The sequence below is a fragment of the Orcinus orca genome, chromosome 5 (assembly GCF_937001465.1).
Source record: "Orcinus orca chromosome 5, mOrcOrc1.1, whole genome shotgun sequence".
Lineage (NCBI taxonomy): Eukaryota > Metazoa > Chordata > Mammalia > Artiodactyla > Delphinidae > Orcinus > Orcinus orca.
Genome location: NC_064563.1, coordinates 51,139,834 through 51,158,119, shown reverse-complemented (window position 1 = coordinate 51,158,119; position 18,286 = coordinate 51,139,834). Strand labels below are relative to the sequence as shown.

General features: G+C 37.2%; 1 protein-coding gene and 1 long non-coding RNA gene across 4 annotated transcripts in view; one reads left to right on the top strand and one right to left on the bottom strand.

Annotated features, from left to right (window-relative positions):
• The window catches only part of LOC125964561 (uncharacterized), a 162,552-nt gene that overhangs the window by 85,496 nt on the left and 58,770 nt on the right, over positions 1 to 18,286 (top strand). For all 3 annotated transcript variants that reach the window (XR_007477695.1, XR_007477694.1, XR_007477696.1), the window contains exon 2: positions 4,901 to 4,980. This is a non-coding gene — a long non-coding RNA (uncharacterized LOC125964561). The remainder of the gene's footprint in view (positions 1 to 4,900; positions 4,981 to 18,286) is intronic.
• LOC101276509 (uncharacterized) overlaps positions 1 to 18,286 on the bottom strand; it is a 28,863-nt gene that overhangs the window by 6,896 nt on the left and 3,681 nt on the right. Inside the window, exons 2-5 of the mRNA XM_049710630.1 lie at positions 13,631 to 13,775; positions 10,272 to 10,365; positions 4,847 to 4,962; positions 2,248 to 2,369 (exon numbers count right to left, since the gene is read on the bottom strand). Of these exons, the coding sequence (XP_049566587.1) occupies positions 2,248 to 2,369; positions 4,847 to 4,962; positions 10,272 to 10,365; positions 13,631 to 13,775 (477 nt within the window). The remainder of the gene's footprint in view (positions 1 to 2,247; positions 2,370 to 4,846; positions 4,963 to 10,271; positions 10,366 to 13,630; positions 13,776 to 18,286) is intronic.

The window sequence follows — 18,286 nt, the reverse complement described above, 5'->3', positions numbered from 1 at the left end:
CCTAGGTTATACATAATCTTTATTTTATTTTAATAAATTTATTTTTTATTTTTATTTTTGGTTGCGTTGGGTCTTCGTTGCTGCATGCGGGCTTTCTCTAGTTGCGGCGAGCGGGGGCTACTCTTCGTTGCAGTGCGCGGGCTTCTCATTGCAGTGGCTTCTCTCGTTGTGGAGCACGGGCTCTAGGGGCGCCGGCTCAGTAGTTGTGGCATGCAGGCTCAGTAGTTGTTGCTCACGGGTACTAGAGCGCAGGCTCAGTATTTGTGGCACACAGGCTTAGTTGCTCCACGATATGTGGGATCTTCCTGGACCAGGGCTCAAACCCATGTCCCCTGCATCGGCAGGCAGATTCTTAACCACTGTGATACCAGGGAAGTCCCTATACATAATCTTTAGATGCACGTTAGTACTATTGCAATTTCTAATTGAAAACCCAGCCCAAGCAGATCCTGTCTCTCTGTCCTCCTTGAAATCTGTTGTTTTCTCATCTGCTAGTCATTCTCTCATTTTCAATGTATACCCTGCCACTTTCTCAGCCTCTCAGATTCACCCTACCATAGATCCTTAGTCGGATAATGTCAGGGGAGACGAGTGGCAAACCAAGTGTGGTTTTTCACCTGGGGCAGAAGGGAAGGAGGCTATGAATATACATGCATCAATTTTCTTTTCTCTTGATACACTGATTTGACAGTTGTAAAGTTTGAATTGCAATTATATAATTTTATATGACACATCCTATTTCTAAAGAAAGAAAGGCCAAAAGAATACATCTAGAGAATACTAAAACTCGGTCAAGTCTTTTCTTCAGTCACTGGAGTTTCTCTCTCTCTTCTTTTTTATACGATAGCAAAGATCTGGAAGTTTACTGATCTAGATCAAGTCAAGTTCACATACTCCAAATTAATGGTCTTCTAGTTCAGTGTTTCCAAAGTAGGCTATGTTACTGTTAAAATTCGTCGTTGTTGTCTGTTTATTTAAATGTGTATTAGAAAAATATAACTAATGCATCACTATTTTATCCCTAGAAGAGAGTCTGGGGAAAAAAAAAAACTGAACAAATTAACATCAAGTAACTGAATAAGTTAAGGTGGCAGTGATATTAAGATTCCTCTGAAATTTTTTATTTGGGTATTTTTAAATTTGTCATTTGAAAAGAACATAAGTAAAATCAAATGCTATCCAAGTCTGTCTAAAGTTGGGAAGGGACTTTGAATATGACCGAAGATACCCAGGGACCATTGCATATTCTGACACTTCCTCTGTCTGCCTGACTGTTTCCCTCTCCTGTGCAACTATGATGATCTGTTTGTTTTTTTTTCAAACATCTTTATTGGAGTATAATTGCTTTACATTGCTGTGTTAGTTTCTGCAGTATAACAAGTGAATCAGCTATATGTATACGTATATCCCCATATCCCCTCCCTCTTGCGTCTCCCTCCCACCCTCCCTATCCCACCCTCCCTATCCCACCCCTGATGATCTCTTTTTGTTGCCCTACCTCAGCCCAGCTCAGAGATATATCTTAACCTGCTCTGGGATTTACCCTTCCTTCTTGTGGCTGCTTGATTTCCTTCATCTCCTAATTCTCTTCTGAGAACCTCTGTCTGCCCCTCTGATGGCTACCAGAGCTCACTCCAGCTACCCATCTGCCTGGTGAAGCAAAGGGCAGCTCTCCACAGAGTTCTCAAGCAATCCTGAGCAAAGAGACAGATTATCTTTAACTTCAGTAGCTTAGGGTCCTTGGAATATCAAGGAGGCCATATAAATTTTAAAATTTTTAGTTTTTGTCACTGTTCTGATTGGCAACCCCTACCCCTCCATTAGAATGTGACCCTGAAGCCAAGACTCTTGTCAACTACCTGTAGAGTCTTTCCCCACAAGTGTTCAGACAATATGACAAAAAATCACTAACTTAGAATGATAATGTATATATAATGTAATTGTATTTCCAGTTGACAATGCAAGGAACACAGCAGGCTTTTCTGCCAATATGTTCTATGATTACAAATTACTCCCTTAATAATTGATAATAACAGTATTAATTTGAAAAAGAATAGATTTTTCCCTCTAAAGTGTGACATTTTGATTTATAAATTTCCCTTTTTGCCTTGCCCAGGCATCGCTTAGCACTCTCACTAAGACCTGACCACATGAGAGGAGCCACTGTATGAACAGACAATGGTCACGTACCCATAGAGCAAAGACTTCACTTTAACTTAGTAATTGGACATGCTAGGGAGCAGATACCTTGGCAATCTTGCGGCACTTAAATCCACCAGTGAATTATCCACTAACCAGAGGGTTTCAACTCGAATTAGTCTTCTAAGAATCCTGTTAAAATTTGCAACTTGATAAGGGTCCCCCAAATCCTGAAATGAAAGGTTCAAATTCTGAAGGAAAAACAAATAAAAAGAAAAAGCAAGTGCTTTATCAACTTTTAAAAATAGTTACTAAATTAATATGTGTTGTATATTTAAACCAGCAGTTTTTACTATTTTGTTTTTTGGTCTTCTAAAATATTCACACATCCAAACACAAAATTATTGCAGAGCTTCTCAAGGTAGGGAGGGAAGGTGAAGATCCTGACTGGATCCTGATTAGAATTACACACAAGGTTGGTGTGGGGGGGGTGGTGTATCAGGGAGAGAGGGAAAGACCCTCAAACAGATTCTGAAACTTCTAGGGTAAAACTTCTAGGGGTAAATTACTTCTAGGGGTAAAAAGTAGAGGAGGTAAAGTTCTGTTTGGCTTTAAATGATTAGTTATCTTTAGCCTCCTTGGAAATACTCAGAAATCACATTTATATACATTTCAGAGTAAGATACCATCATTCAAAAGATGGAAAATATGATTTTATTTAAAAATAACCTGGGATACATACATAAGGATGACTTGGCATATTTCAGAGATAGTGGGTATTTTATTTTTACTTTTAACATCAGTCAACTTTGATCTCTTTTTACACGAGCCTCTCACCGCTGTGGCCTCTCCCGCCGCGGAGCACAGGCCCCGGGCGCGCAGGCTCCGCGGCCACGGCTCACAGGCCCAGCCGCTCCGCAGCATGCGGGATCCTCCCGGACTGGGGCACGAACCCGCGCCCCGCACATCAGCAGGCAGACTCTCAACTGCTGCGCCACCAGGGAGGCCCCAACTTTGATCCCAAGGAAATTAAAACCACTCTCAGTGGTAGCATTGCTCTTGTAAACTCTATTGCTAAAAGTCAACTTAACTTTTTGTTTCCAAAGTTTTACCATCAATTTCTGTGAATGGAAATTATTGCATAAAATGACATTTTTTTTAAAAATTGAAGCAAAATAATTTACTATTTTAGGGGAATATCGAAATCTATCTAAAAAGATAAGGTCTTGATATTTTTAGACATGAAACATTATAAAATTTGTTACTTTAATTTTTATTTTCCCAAAATATAAAAGGTCTTAATTTAAAATAAAACCAAAGAAATATTAAGATATTATATTTATCATTTCTACATTAAATATCACCTTCTCAAATAGAATTTTTTGACCACTATTTCCCAGTAAGGTTTTCTGTGATAGTTTAAAGTTTATTTAGCCATTCTCTGACAGTATAGTTATCTAAAGGCCAGTTAAACTTTCTATGATAGTTTATTAGGAAGGTTCCATTGGCCTTTACAATATATCCATGGTTTAAATGACAGCTATAAAGAATGAATGCATGTATACACTGGAATGATTACCTCTAAAAAGAATCCTGGGAGTGGAGGTCAAAGTTTTAAGTGTATTGTTTAAATTTTTCAAATAAATAAATAGGAGCATTGTTTAAATTTTTAAAGAGTAGAATGTATCCATCCATTATATAAGAATAATTAAAATTAATTTTAGAAAGAAAACACTGTACTGGGAAACAATATTCTATTTTCCTGTCTTCTGCTAATTAGCTGTGTGACCTTGGGCAAATCATTTCTCTTTCTAAACTTTCCTTTCCTTTTTGAAAGGAAGGAGTTGGGACCAGACCCTCCCTGAAGCTCCTTCCCACGCCCTAATTCTATAATCCTACAACATACAAGATCAATCTGTAAAACAAAAAAGGCAACAGGAGATCCCAGTAAGTCTCATTTGGGGAAGATTTCCTAAAATCCTCACGTACAATTTGATCACTTCGAAGAAAAAATATTGACATCTTACTCTGCTATAAAGAAGTTGATTTATTCTTTTATTGCTACCAATGGCTTAGTCTTCCCAGTTAAATCTTCAGTCCTCTGCTTAAACATGACTTGCTCCAATTGGAATTAGAAGCTTGAGTGATGGCAGCCCCATAGATTGGTAGTGGTCGGGCTAACTACAGGGACTGTTTCAATGCCAGTGGCTCAGCCAGCGGAGTCATTTTCAGCACCAAGAAACCACAGCTCATATCCTTCACTGGTGAAAGTTTGATTTGTTCCAGGAAAGCTCTGTTCAGACCCAACTGGCTGCCCTGAATCTTCAAAAATTTTGGCTTACTGCATTGTTCAAAGGATTCAAGATTGCATCATAAATTCTCTCATAAGGATTATTGTTCAATATTTGACTATTTTATTATCCAAAAAAACCCAATTTCATTCTCAATTCTTTTAAACTTTTTCCAAAGTTCAGCAATATCAAGATAAAATAAAGATTAGAAAACAAGTAGCAAGTCTTGATGAAGAGAAGGAATGAAAAAGAGATGGAGAGCCCAAACACCACTATTTTCAGAGAAAGTTCTAAAGATGTGCTTAAAGTTTTGATGTTTATGCTGGCAAATACCCTTAAAAAAAAAAAAAAAGTGTCGTAATTTAATCAATGAGGGAAATAGGCTTTTTTTTCTTCTTCTGTTTTTATGTTCTCACCTTGCAGTCCTCCCAGTTTTCTTGCAGCCATGTTTCCCATTTGTTTTTTTCAAGGACTCTTTTCCGTGGAGGCAAGGTACACTCCTGTCTGAAGAACAACTCTTCCGCAGAGGGTCCTGAGCAGAAATCACAAGGTGAGATCTTGGAAGTAGGTTTAGGAAGACAGGATTGACAGCCTCACTGGATGCTTGGCCGGTTGTTTTAAACTTCCACTAGATATTTGGATTGAGGGAGACAGGATTGGACTCTTAGGCCCACATAGTGTGAGCAGTAACAAAATGTATTTATGCGACTTAACACACTCTTGCTTGCCTGCCTTAACTGGGTTGGGGAAGAGATGGGGACAGAAAAGATGCCAGGACTTGACCACTTTGTACACTTTCTAATTGTTGAAAATCATTTTTCCTGAAATTTGCTGAATAACTTTCCTCTCATGTCTTCCAAACAAAACAAAGTGAAACCTCTGATTTGAGAACACTAAATCAGATGTGCAGGTATGACAAGAGTAAATTAATCACGAGATGATTGTTAAATATTTAAGCCACCCAGTTCCTTTGTTTCTCTTCCTGCCGCAGGAAGCCTTGTGGCATTTCTGATGGGCTGACTTCCTAGGCCCTCCCATCACAGGATGAGTTATACAAGAGAGAGGAAATAGCAAACAAATCAGCAAGTTTATTCTTTTCCATCCGTTTTACTTTTTTTAAGTTTACAGTAGAGCGAATACAGTTATCAGAAAAAAAAATAGGGTTGCAGATTATTTTAATTTAAATTGTTCACAAGTTTGCTATCTATGGTCTAGGTTTCCACAGAGGATCAAATGTCAGCTTTAGCTTGAATTCTCACCTATAGATTTCTTTTTAAATGCAATTTAGCACATTGCTAGGAAAAATGTCCTAGCTAAAATATATAATATCTGTATTCGTTATTAGACTCTGTAATTCTGGGCAAATATTTTGAGGTTCAGAGATAATTTGATGATTTTCTAGAGTGATTAAAGGGGAGGAATGACCTCTATTAACTGTTCGGAAAAGTCAACATGTAGAGTTAACTTTTAATCTTACATAAATTACTTCTAGCCCAGGCAAGTGAGAAAAATCATCAGTATAATGGTTTTAATTTTCATATAATTTTCTCTTTAGGGATTATGAAGTCACTCCTGACTTTCTTTCTCTTTTGTCTCTCAATGCAGTTAGCCACCTAGTCCTACCAGTTTTCCCCTTGAGAACCTATCCCTTCCCTTTCAATGTCCAGACCCTCATATCTTCCTACCTGAACCGTAACTACTTTCTCTTGGATCTCCTGGTTTGCAATCTTCTCTCCTTCAACATAAATGACACAAATTGCCACCCAGCTCTCGTAAAACACAGCTTTTACCACAGGACTGACATATTCAAAACATTTCAGGTTTCTTATTGCTTACCAAATAAAGATGAAAAAGCCTAGTTCATCAGGCAAGGTTTTCTACTATCTTATCCCAATCTCCATTTCCAAACTCATTTCCTACTATTTTGCAACCGCATTGTGTTCCAAATCGGGTTTGCACATAACTTCCAGGGTTAGGGAAAGGATATCTTGTTTCCAGTCTGGAGTTAAGTAGCAGGTACTTGTGTGACTCCAGATGATTAATTTTAATTTTCTGAGCCTCGGTTTTCCAAGTTTGCAAAAATATGGGGAAGACTAGCATCAAGGGCCCATCAAGGGCTGAATTTGGTGAGAAATTATGTTTGAAGTTGATAATGTTTTATAAAAAATACTGATTTCTAATACTTTTACACCAACATAGGCTTCTTATTGCCATAGACCCCTACACTCTTATCATGCTACCCCAGGCAAACTTCATTCAGCTCTGATGCCAGCCAAGCCCCTGACAGCAATACAAAACTAAATGATTTCAGTTCCCTTCCAACTCTAATATATTGTATTTCTTGAGTCAGACCTGGCACCATTTGTACCCCTTTCCCCCCAACTTCATTTTTCCGGAATTCATGATTCCCCTAATTTCAAAGGTGAAAAGAACATAGAAAAGATATTGAAGGTATCAGGAACAAACTTTGCTTTTGTGGCAAGTTCATCTGGACTGTGATGGGAGATAATGAGTCCGTTTGTGAAGGATTTATGGAAGGCGATAAGAGCAACAGTCCAATATTCCATTATTGACAAAAACATCAGTTTTTTCATCAGGCACAGGTGGAAGCCGAGAATCTAACCTGTCCTTTTAGACATTTCTCTCATAACAAACTGTAATGTTGCCACCCAGGGAATCACTTACCCCTGAAGGTGGTAGTATCCCAATCACTGTACAAATAAAATATCCTTGTGCTAGGAAATGATCTTGTTCATTGATTAGGATGATTGGAGTTAAAAGTTGTAGAACTGGAAAAACTGGAACCATCACCTAATCGACTGGGGAGACCTCAGGATTTATTGTCTTTAATACCCCCCCCAAATTTGGTGGCTTTCTTTGTGCAATAGATGCCCCAGAGTTATTAAACTCTGCCCTGTATTGTTTGTTTGAGTTCTATCGATCTTCTGTTCTTTCAGTTATTTCTTTCTAAAGCAGCTTTCAAAGATTTCTTTGAAGTCAGAAGCCGAAGGTCTCTTCCACTGTGAGGAGTTCTATTAAATTGGATTCTTTTTTTTAAACTCAGACCTGGTTGATAATTGAAGATATATCTTAGCAGCTGAGAACTGAAGTCTGGAATATCTGGCAGCCCAGGGATGTTGGCTTTCACCTGCCATCTCTGAGCTTGTTCTTTGTCCCCTCCCTGGATTAGTAACTCCTAACAGCAGTGACTGAATTAACTTGCTGGGAGATTTTCAAACAGAAAGAATCTATTCTCTAAAAGAATTCTGCCAACAGTTTGCTCTTTTGCTTCGTTTAACTGGGAGGAGTTAAGTCCGTCTCTATCTGGCAATCAAAGCCTTGGGAAATTGCTGTTTATCACACACCAGCTAACCTTTCTTTTCTTAGGGACTCTTCCTGGATGTACAGTTTGAGCAACTGAGATCAACTGAAGTAGTCTTATGGGTGTTTCAGGATCTAATCTAGAAAGAGGGTCATTCTTATCAGAATGCTTCTGAAATGCACTTGTTCTCCATCTCACAAAAAAAAACCCCAAAAAACAAAGCAAAAAAACCAAACACTTCAACAAAATTTAGGGCAACAAACAAAGGACATCTATTTTCTTCACGGTTTGAGGTGATGGGATTTTCCACTGTTTCCCATCCCCTAGATCATGCTCCATTCTTTTTACCACTTGCAAGAGAATGGGTGTTGTTAGTGATTTGTAGAAGGAAAATGTGCCTTATCTCTGCAGAGCAATGATAGCCTCTGCATAAATGGCCAGCATGGTCATCACGAAGGCTCGGTTTGCTGAGTGACGACCTCAGGGCATGACTTGGCTGCTTAAATCAGGGAAGGAGGGAGACCACAGGACTCTTTACACATGCTCATTTTCAGTTTACACCTAGATTTTATTCTTCTGTCATCTCTTCCAGTTTCTTCAGTTCTACAGTTCTCTCTAAACCTCAGCTCTTCACCTGTGCTCCAAAGCCTCGTTGTGCTTGCACAATTATCAACCACTCCCCTCACACACACACACACACACACATACACACATGCACGTGCACATAAATGCCAACACCCTTACTTTCTCAAGTTTTCACTTCCTATTCAAATTTCTTCCTTTCCTGCCTCTCCCCAAGCCCGCTAAACCAGTGTTTCCCATAGCATGGCCCTCAGATCATCTGCAACAGAATTGCCTGTGATAATTTTAACAAATGCAGATTCCAGGGCCCCACTCCAGACTAACTATATCAGATTATTTGGGCATGCTGCCTGGGAATCTGTGTTTACCACACACTTCCAGGTAATTTGTCCGTACACTGAAGTTTAAGAGCCAACTAAACCCTGCCTTCGTAAGCCCCTGATGTAACCCTTTCTCTTTCTTTTGCTGATGAACTCGATGCCTGTGACACACATGGCCTCCACGGCCTCTGGTCTCCTTCCTTCCTAATTCCCCATAATTTATTTTTTATTACTTATTTATTTATTCATTTAAAAAAAATTTTTTACAGTAGGCCCCTGTTATCTATTTTAAAAATAGAAGTGTGTACATGTCACTAATTCCCCATAATTTCTTGCTCTTTGAAAAATATTCTAAGTTCTCCAAAGGGAAGTTCTAATTTACTTCTAATAGTACTATCTAATAATATTTTATTATTATAAAATAAATTAATATAATATAAATCATTATAATATAAAATAATGTTTTCTTATATAAGCCAGTGCTTAGCTGCAAATAGATATGGCAGAGTTAAAACATAAGAAAGAAAATGATACTATTTTAATCACTCTTTGTCAATTGAGTTTGAGTGAGAGAAGAAAGACATTGGTGGGTAAAGTAATGCAATGGAGTGGGGAAATGGGCAGATGAGTATATCTAAAGCAACTTTTCTTAAATCAATATTACAATTGTACGATAGACAATGTATCTGCAAGTTTGCAAATACAGATATAAGGTAGCCAAGATACTTGATGTTTTGTAAAGAATAAATACTCACTGCAGCAGGAATTATGTCTAATATTATTTCATCAGCTTATGGGGGATGCAAAAGAGACAAGAGAAACGCACACTCTCTGCCCTTACACAACTTATCTATTGAAGCTACTTATAGAAATCAAACATTATGTATGTTGGGGCTGCAGATAAAAAATTCTTCATACTGTCACACCAGTACACTTGTAAAATCTGATAGGATGAAAAAGGAATAGTAAAACATTGGTTATTTTACCAAATTTAAAATGCTTAGTGAACATACTAATGAGACTACCTGGTTTATTTAGATTATTTTTTACGCTTTTTAAAAAACCGATGTAGGGTTAATCAGCTTAAAGGCATCCACTGAAGTGACAGTGTTATTCATGACCATAAAATTCCAACAAAGATCATTGGTTAACTAAAGTTAATAATATCCTTATGATGGAAAGATCTGCAACTTTTAAAAAACTTGTTTGGGGTAATGTTTAATAACATGGCGGAAAGAAAGGCTCACAATATAAAGTGAAAAAACTCAAGAAACACAATTGTTTACATAATTTTGTAAAGAAATATATACATGCTTTTCAAAAAAAGACTAACTGGAACTAAAAGTCACAGTGACTATTTCTGGATAATTGAATTACAGGTTCTTCTTTCTCTATTTTCCAATATTTAATACTGAACATTTATTATTTATATAATCAGCTATAAGAATATACTTTTAAAGGTGGCTTCACTATATTAACAACTCTATGGTCTTGAAATGGGAAATTTTTATACCTGCAAGTAATACAGGTTTTTAATCCCCAAGTAATGTCTTGTGATCCTCAAAAAACATCCACTAGGAGCATGTACGCAAAGACCACACACTTCTGTTCCTTTACCTTCTCTTACTCTTGGGCAACGCAGTTGACTTCCTTGGATGTCATTTTGTTCTACCTTGTGCCAAGTAAGGTACTTAAAAGAATCTGATGGAAGCTTTAAAATAAGAGAGAAGAGAAATATCATCTGGCAATATATAGTTGACTTACTTTTATGGGTGCAAGTAATGCGAACCCATCCCAAACATTCAGCCAAATTGAACTCCAATTACCTAATGGTGTGCTCATAAACATTATCTTAGTCCAATCTAAATTATGTATTATTCAACTTTGCATCTCCAACACCTGCAACTGATTTATGTTTGATGACAGATGACAGCAGAAATAAATATATTACCCATTCATGAACCCATTTTACACCACCTGTGATAAACTGTCCTTTAATATTTATTGAATATCATAAAGAATCTCATTCCATTTTAGAAGAGTTGTAATTGTTAATGGCTCTTCATTATATGGACCCCAAGTAATCCCTCTAAGTTAGTCCAGTTGTACAAGTTCTGCCTTTTGAGGCTACACAGAAGAACCCCTCCACATGTGACTACTATTTTAAGTGTTTGGTAATAGTTGTCATCTTCTTTGTCATTTAGTTATTACTCACAGATCATGGTTTACAAATTATTAAATATCCAGGGAAAACATGGTTCTCCTTGGGAAGAGTTCCATTTTATTGACATTGCTCTTAAAATGTGTAGCCAGTATTGAATGAAATATTTCAGGTCTGGTCATCTTCCTTTTCTGGACAGTATATTACTGACCAGAATATGTGCCAAGATCACATCTAGGGCAATTTTATGTTGTTTACTATTACTGAGGTTGTAATCAATCAAAATTCCTGTATTTTACGTAGCTTATGATAGTTTCAAGGTTAACACAAACAAAAAGGCATATTACTCAGAATGGAATATTATGTTAAATACATACGCCATAGATTCATTCTTCTGTTAGCCAGTGTTATGCACATATATAAATGAAACCGGAATATTTGATTTGAAGAAATGTCATTACAATATTTGGAACAACTGCATTCGTTTCACAGAGCAGCATTTTGCATAGTTTATGCTTTGCTTGAGCTGTACATTTGTTTGACTGATACTAACATGAAAAACATTTCCACCATTAAATAAGCTTATGAGGCTCTGGATTAAACCGAACTAAGCATTTCTCTTACTACAGGACTTCTCTGAGCCTTAGTATCTTAGCATATATTGTGAGTCTGTACTACAAAGTGTTCCCCTGGACTTTTAAACCATAGAACCTTTTATTCTTAGAGCAGCACATGGGACTAGTGCATCCTGTAAAGCAGAATTTGGGAAAAGCTGTCTCAAAATAAATTGGGAAGAGGTGGCTTTTTAATAATCAATTAGCTTTGATCTTTTACTTCATTACTTCATCACTGAATGACCTTAGTTGTTCCATAACTATTTCAATATCTTCATTTTAAAAATAACAAAAGCTCTCTCCCTCATTAAGAGCAACTTTAAAAAGTTAATTAGGGCTTCCCTGGTGGCGCAGTGATTGAGAGTCCGCCTGCCGATGCAGGGGACACGGGTTCGTGCCCCGGTCCGGGAAGATCCCACATGCTGCAGAGCAGCTGGGCCCGTGAGCCATGGCCGCTGAGCTTGCGCGTCCAGAGCCTGTGCTCCGCAACGGGAGAGGCCACAACAGTGAGAGGCCCGCGTACCGCATAAAAAAAAAAAATAATAATAATAAATAAAATAAAATAAAAAAACAAGAAGCACAAATACATTTCAGATTATTGAAAAATGTAGTCTCTGGCCCATTCTTGGTTGTTCAGTTTACACGTTTATGGAAGCTTCTTTCCCAACCTGTTATGTGCTTTTGGAATTTTTTGCTTGCTCCTATCATAGAATAAAAATTTCTTAGAAGTTAAATTTCCTGTAGTTGCCACACCCCATTTACCTTTTGGTGCTATTTCATGAGACTCTTGCTGAGAAAGGATCTAAGCTAAAGCTGTATTTGAGAATAAAGTTTCCATTTTTCATTTGACATCTAATTTTATACAAAAACGTGTCTTTTTTTTAAACTCTTTCATCTTATTTTATTTTTAAAATTGCATCCATCCTTTAATATTCATTGCAAATGCTGCCTCCTCCATTTTTAAAATTTATTTATTTTATTTATTTATTTTTGGCTGCGTTGGGTCTTCATTGCTGTGCTCGGGCTTTTCTCTAGTTGCAGCAAGCCGGGGCTACTCTTAGTTGCGGTGCGTGGGCTTCTCATTGCGGTGGCTTCTCTTGTCGTGGAGCATGGGCTCTAGGCACACGGGTTTCAGTAGGTGTGGCATGCAGGCTCAGTAGTTGTGGTTCACGGGCTTAGTTGCTCCAAGGCATGTGGGATCTTCCCGGACCAGAGCTCGAACCCGTGTCCCCTGCATTGGCAGGCAGATTCTTAACCACTGCACCACCAGTCCCTGTCTGTTTTTGAAAGGAGTTATGAGGTTGATTTTGGGATTTCTGACATTGTAGGAAAATGAGCCTTTGCATTTCTTTGTTTATATCTATGTAAGGCTGTCAGTGTGTTGCAGTTCTGTGACCGTTGTTTCTTCTTAAAGGAATAGTGAATATTGTGTCTTACCCTGTTCTTTTTTCTTTTTTAATTCTGATGGACCAATTGATTAATCCATTTGTTCAATAAATATTTTTGAATATTTTGAATTTCAATCCATTCATTTATTCACAAATATATATTGTACCCTTGCTATGTGTCAGGCACTCTGTCAGACACTGAGGATACGAAGTTAAATAAAATATGTCATTTGAAAAACTCATTTTCTGTAATTTGGGAGGCAGACATATAAATAACTCATTTTGATCCAGTGGGATGAGTGGAACAATTTTGAAAGAAGGAAAAGAGAAAAGGCCTGGTTGATTCCACTTAGATGTGTTAGAGAGAAGTCTTGGAAGTGGTGAGTTTACGAGGAGAAAACTTGGCCAAAGGACATTCCAGAAAGAAAGGAGATAAATCTTAGACTAGGGACAGAATTTGAACTCAGTGGGGGAAAGAAAGGGACGCCATTTTTGTTTCTCTGGTCATTTATCTTTTCTACTCATCTTGGTCTCTTTTGTCTTCCTTCCTCCACCTCAGATTCTTTCCCTTGCCTCTTTGAGTTGGGACTGAGAGTACCAACCTTTTATTTTCCCCCCAATTACAAGGATAGGTTTAATACACTTATTAAACGTTTATACACTTATTAAAATATACTTATTTAATAAGTGTATAAAGTTTATACACTTATTAAAAGTGTATTATAATGATACACTTATTAAAAAGTGTGAAATCCAAGGTAAAACACATTTTTAGGCTTATCATTACGTAAAGGGCTAATCAAAAATATTTACCAGGGATGATATTCCAGAGTCCGAACGTGAATAAAAAGTTCTGTTCCTCAAGAGAGCCGAGCCAGTGTGTGACTCACTCAGGTCGGAGGTGTAGGATGAATTAGATGGGTGAATCTCCTGACTGCTTGTGTTTTGACCTGAAGAGCTGAATGAAAGAAAATGCTTAAAGTCTTTAAATGTAAATACCTTTGTATAAAACAACAATAAACAAATTATAAACACCAACTTTTCCAATTAGCGGAGAGAGAAATGATACCCTAGGAATTCTGTCATAGTCCTACACACATTTTTTTATGGCTAACAGTCACTTAAGACAAATTCTCTCCCAAGGTAAGGGTGTCTACATAGATTGCAGATCTTAGAAAAGTAAATCTAATGGTACACACGAATACATGCTTATGGGATATGAACGAGAAAGTCAGCCCCAATTTTGGAATATCATTCCTAGTAGAGCTATCGTTGCAGATTTGGCACAAATAAGCCTTAAACTCCATACTGGTTTTTCCATTGATCTGGACCTTCCATTTTCCCTGAAATTTCCCTGAAATTCGTGGCAAACATATTAAAAATTCAAGTTCTTTAATCAGTTTTACTCACTTTGAAATAATACACAAACATTTCACTTAACAACAGTCCAGTTCTCTCTGTATTCCCATTGTTATGCCACTGGGATATAAAATGTCTTTTTCGCTCTCCTATATTTATTATTCACTGTTATTCTTGCACTTTTCCCTTTCTCCTTAGCAATGGTTATATGTTTCTCTTTCTGTCATTGGTACTATATAGTATTTTAAGCCAATTAAAAAATATCTAAATATGCTTTTTCATGTTAAGTAAAACTAAAAATTGTATCTATTTCTGACCTCTTTTTACTCTTTGGGGATCATTTTTCAGACTCCAAGAATCTTAAGAGACAGTATTCTGTATTTATGACACAGTTATTATGTAGCTCTACAGCAATTTTACTTACAAGAAACTGACACTTCTTGTATATTGAAGTTGCCTTCATGAAGTACAATGTAAAAATGTTTTTCATTTTTCATTCATTAACTGATGTGCTATAGTAGAAGAGCATAGCCATTACATCATTTCAAAAAATAGCACTACTGTGCCATTAAGAAAATAAAACTGTGTCCTATTATCAAGGAGAAAATTATTCCTCCATCTGCTACTAAATAACAAATCAAAGACTTTGTCTCAATTATGTGAAAAAGTCAGAAAATATATGCCTTTCAGTTCTTTTACACTTGAGCAATTCTTTAATAATTTGGATACTGTTTCTTGACATTACCAAGGAATACCTTACCATAACAACAAATTAACAAACATTAGAAGAACAACATTACATTGTGCAAGATTTATTATTCCTGTTTACCTGAGGCAGGTAAATCCTACAATCTATGACCAGAGTTTTGGCCAACAATCAGGGAGAAAAAAATGGGGTAAAATGGAACAGTATTTCAGGGGATGAACAGAGGATAAAAGTTGAACTGACTTTTTGGGTTCACTTGTCTTTATGAAACTATGCTAGCCATTTTCTGCCAAAATGAAATCAGGAAAATAAGGGTAATGAACATGACTGAATCTTTCTTCAGTGACTGGTGTTCTGTGATTCTAAACTTCAGTGGTGGTTACACAGTGATGAGAGGCTGACTCGTAAGTGTGAGAAATGGTCTTATTTTGCTTAAAGCAGAGAACAGGGGGAAAAATAAGTTCACATAACCAAAATATCTGATGAGAGAGATCCGGCTGATTGGGTTTTCAGTACACTTTTCTTGTGTAGTGCTACAAGACCAAGCCCAACAGCTTCAAGGTAAAATCACGTTTACAGGTAACTGAAAATTATCTCATCATCTTAGTTTACATTAGCAGATTTGAGAGTTTAACTTAGTACTTGCGCCATTACCCTGACTACTACTAGACATTTATGAATAATAGAAGGTAATTAAAACTTCAGTAACACAAGTACATACGCAAATAACATGCCCACTATTTCTTTTTCTCTTTTTTTTTTTTTTCCTGCCAGAATGGAATGAATTGAATTTGGTGTAGAGTTTCAGCTAAGGACAGATGATCTGAGAAGATTCTAACCAGTAGATGACTAGTCTGACTCTCTTTCAGTGTGATATCTTTTTGTGGGTCCCAAAGGCTGGATTCCTTCTCTCACATTCATACACGCTTCCTGGGCGCCACACCAGAGGGCAGTGGTGAAGGGCAGTATTCTGGAATCTTGCAGTAAAACCTTTGGGACATTCTGAAAATCTTCTTTGTTCCATTACTTCTATCTTAAATTCCATACGGAAGTTCTCTTTGGTCTGCTTTTTTGGGGAGAAATATCAGCAAAGAAATATAATTTCTGATCCTTTAGTTTAAAAAAAAGAAAAGGTAGATCACCCTCAAACTTCTACTCCATCTGCTTTAATGCACACATCACTGATGTCAAAACTGCAAGACCATATATATGTGTTAGCATACGGTATTTGTCTTTTTCTTTCTGACTTACTTCACTCTGTATGACAGACTCTATCTAACACATATATATGGAATTTAAGAAAAAAATGTCATGAAGAACCTAGGGGTAAAGCAGGAATAAAGACGCAGACCTCTTAGAGAACGGACTTGAGGTTATGGGGAGGGGGAAGGGTGAGCTGTGACAGGGCGAGAGAGAGTCATGGGCATATACACACTAACAAACGCAGTAAGGTAGATAGCTAGTGGGAAGCAGCCGCATGGCACAGGGATATTGGCTCGGTGCTTTGTGACAGCCTGGAGGGGTGGGATGGGGAGGGTGGGAGGGAGGGAGACGCAACAGGGAAGACATATGGGAACATATGTTTATGTATGACTGATTCACTTTGTTATAAAGCAGAAACTAACACACCATTGTAAAGCAATTATACCCCAATAAAGATGTTAAAAAAAAAAAAAAAAAAAAAACTGCAAGACCTGTGAGTCTTAGGAATCTACAAACAGCTACTGCTGTGACCTCAGGTCACTTAGCACCTCTGGTGGTTCCTTACCTTTAATATTCAGAAGATGATGTGGACTCTGCCTGAGTGAAAAGGTTTTCTGTTTTGTTTTGCAACATTATTGCCATGATGACAACTATTACTAATATAATAATTTTACAGTTAACATTTCTTGAGCACTTGCTATGTGCTAGGCATTGTACTAAGAACTTTACGTCGATTAACTCATTTAATCATTACAGTCACCAAACAAAGTGGGTAGCATTATTATTTTGATTTTAGAGATGAGGAAATTGAGGCCCAGAGAGGTGGCATAACTTGCCCAAGTCACACAAGTAAATGACCAAGTGTTCTTAATTACTAGGGTTCAAATAAGATTCAGATAAGCTACTGTGATTCTTTAAATAACTGTAAATCTGTATCATTTATTAGGGTGCAGTTGTTAGTAAGGAAAATCATTAATATTGATCTTTCTTATTCTGATTGCTCCACTTAACTACAGATAAATAATTTACTAGTTAATAGAACATGTAAATCTTAGCACTGACTGTTTACTGAGGTAAGCCTTTAGTAGTAGAACCTATGAGAACACCATTCCAGATAACATCAAGCTGTTTTTAAAACCCTCTCCTCTTGCCCCTCCCCAAAAGAAAATAAAGCTAGACTTGCAGTTTAGTTGGTATATTGGTTTACTCATTTTTAATCTTTCTGCCTGCAGTGAACAAACAGTTATCATAAATTACAACTCTAAATCCTTATGAAAGAGAAATTAATTTTATTAATGCTGTAGTATAAAGCTGCCACAGAGGAGGTGCCATGGCTAAAACTGTACATTTGTCAGGAGTAACTTATAGTGTCTTTAAATTAGGTGGTATTATCTGAATTGGCCATCTATTCTTGGTTTTAAAAAGTGTAGAATGGCCAACAAGAAGGAATCGGGTGAGCTGAGACTGCAGGATGAAAAACAATAATAATATAATCTATTAATTCATGAGCCCCTTTCATTGGAAGATTGCAATGTCCTTTACAAACAGGAATTTATAAGCCTCTTAAATTGTCGGCTGCAACAGGGTGCTATCTGTTTAATTCAAATGTCAAGTTGGTGATTATGTAGCTTTGTAAGGAGAGTGAAGGAGAAAGTGGCAGATGGCCTAGTTTCTGAGGTGAAGCCGAGCTCTTGAGGTGAGGGAGGCTATATTGGACACACACCAACCAGAAGGCCAGAGGGCACCTTACAGACACCCTGCATTGTCTAAATTGCATTGCCTATGATTCCATTTCTAAATGTTCCATTTACATTCAGTGCTGCATCATGAGAGCTTTGTATTTCGAAAGGAAGAAAAAGCTCAATCGTATTTTTCAGTTAGCAAAGGACACTCCCCAAATCCTCAAATGCTCTCTTTCTCCTCCCAAAATATTGAGCTAGGTTCTCAAATCTAGTGGAATCTTGCTAAACCCAGGCACTTCGTAGGTTACTGGCTAGAGGAAAATTACCACGGACTCTAGAGCATTAAATTTGGGTGAAAGGAGATATCAATCCAGCCTCTTTGACTTCTTTCACCATTCTTCTTATCTTTTAAAATTCAGAATCCCTGTCCTCTCTACGTCTATATTTAAATGTATTCATTTGTAAAACGGGTGATGATTTTACTATCTGCATGCTAGAGATTGTGATGAGATAATATAA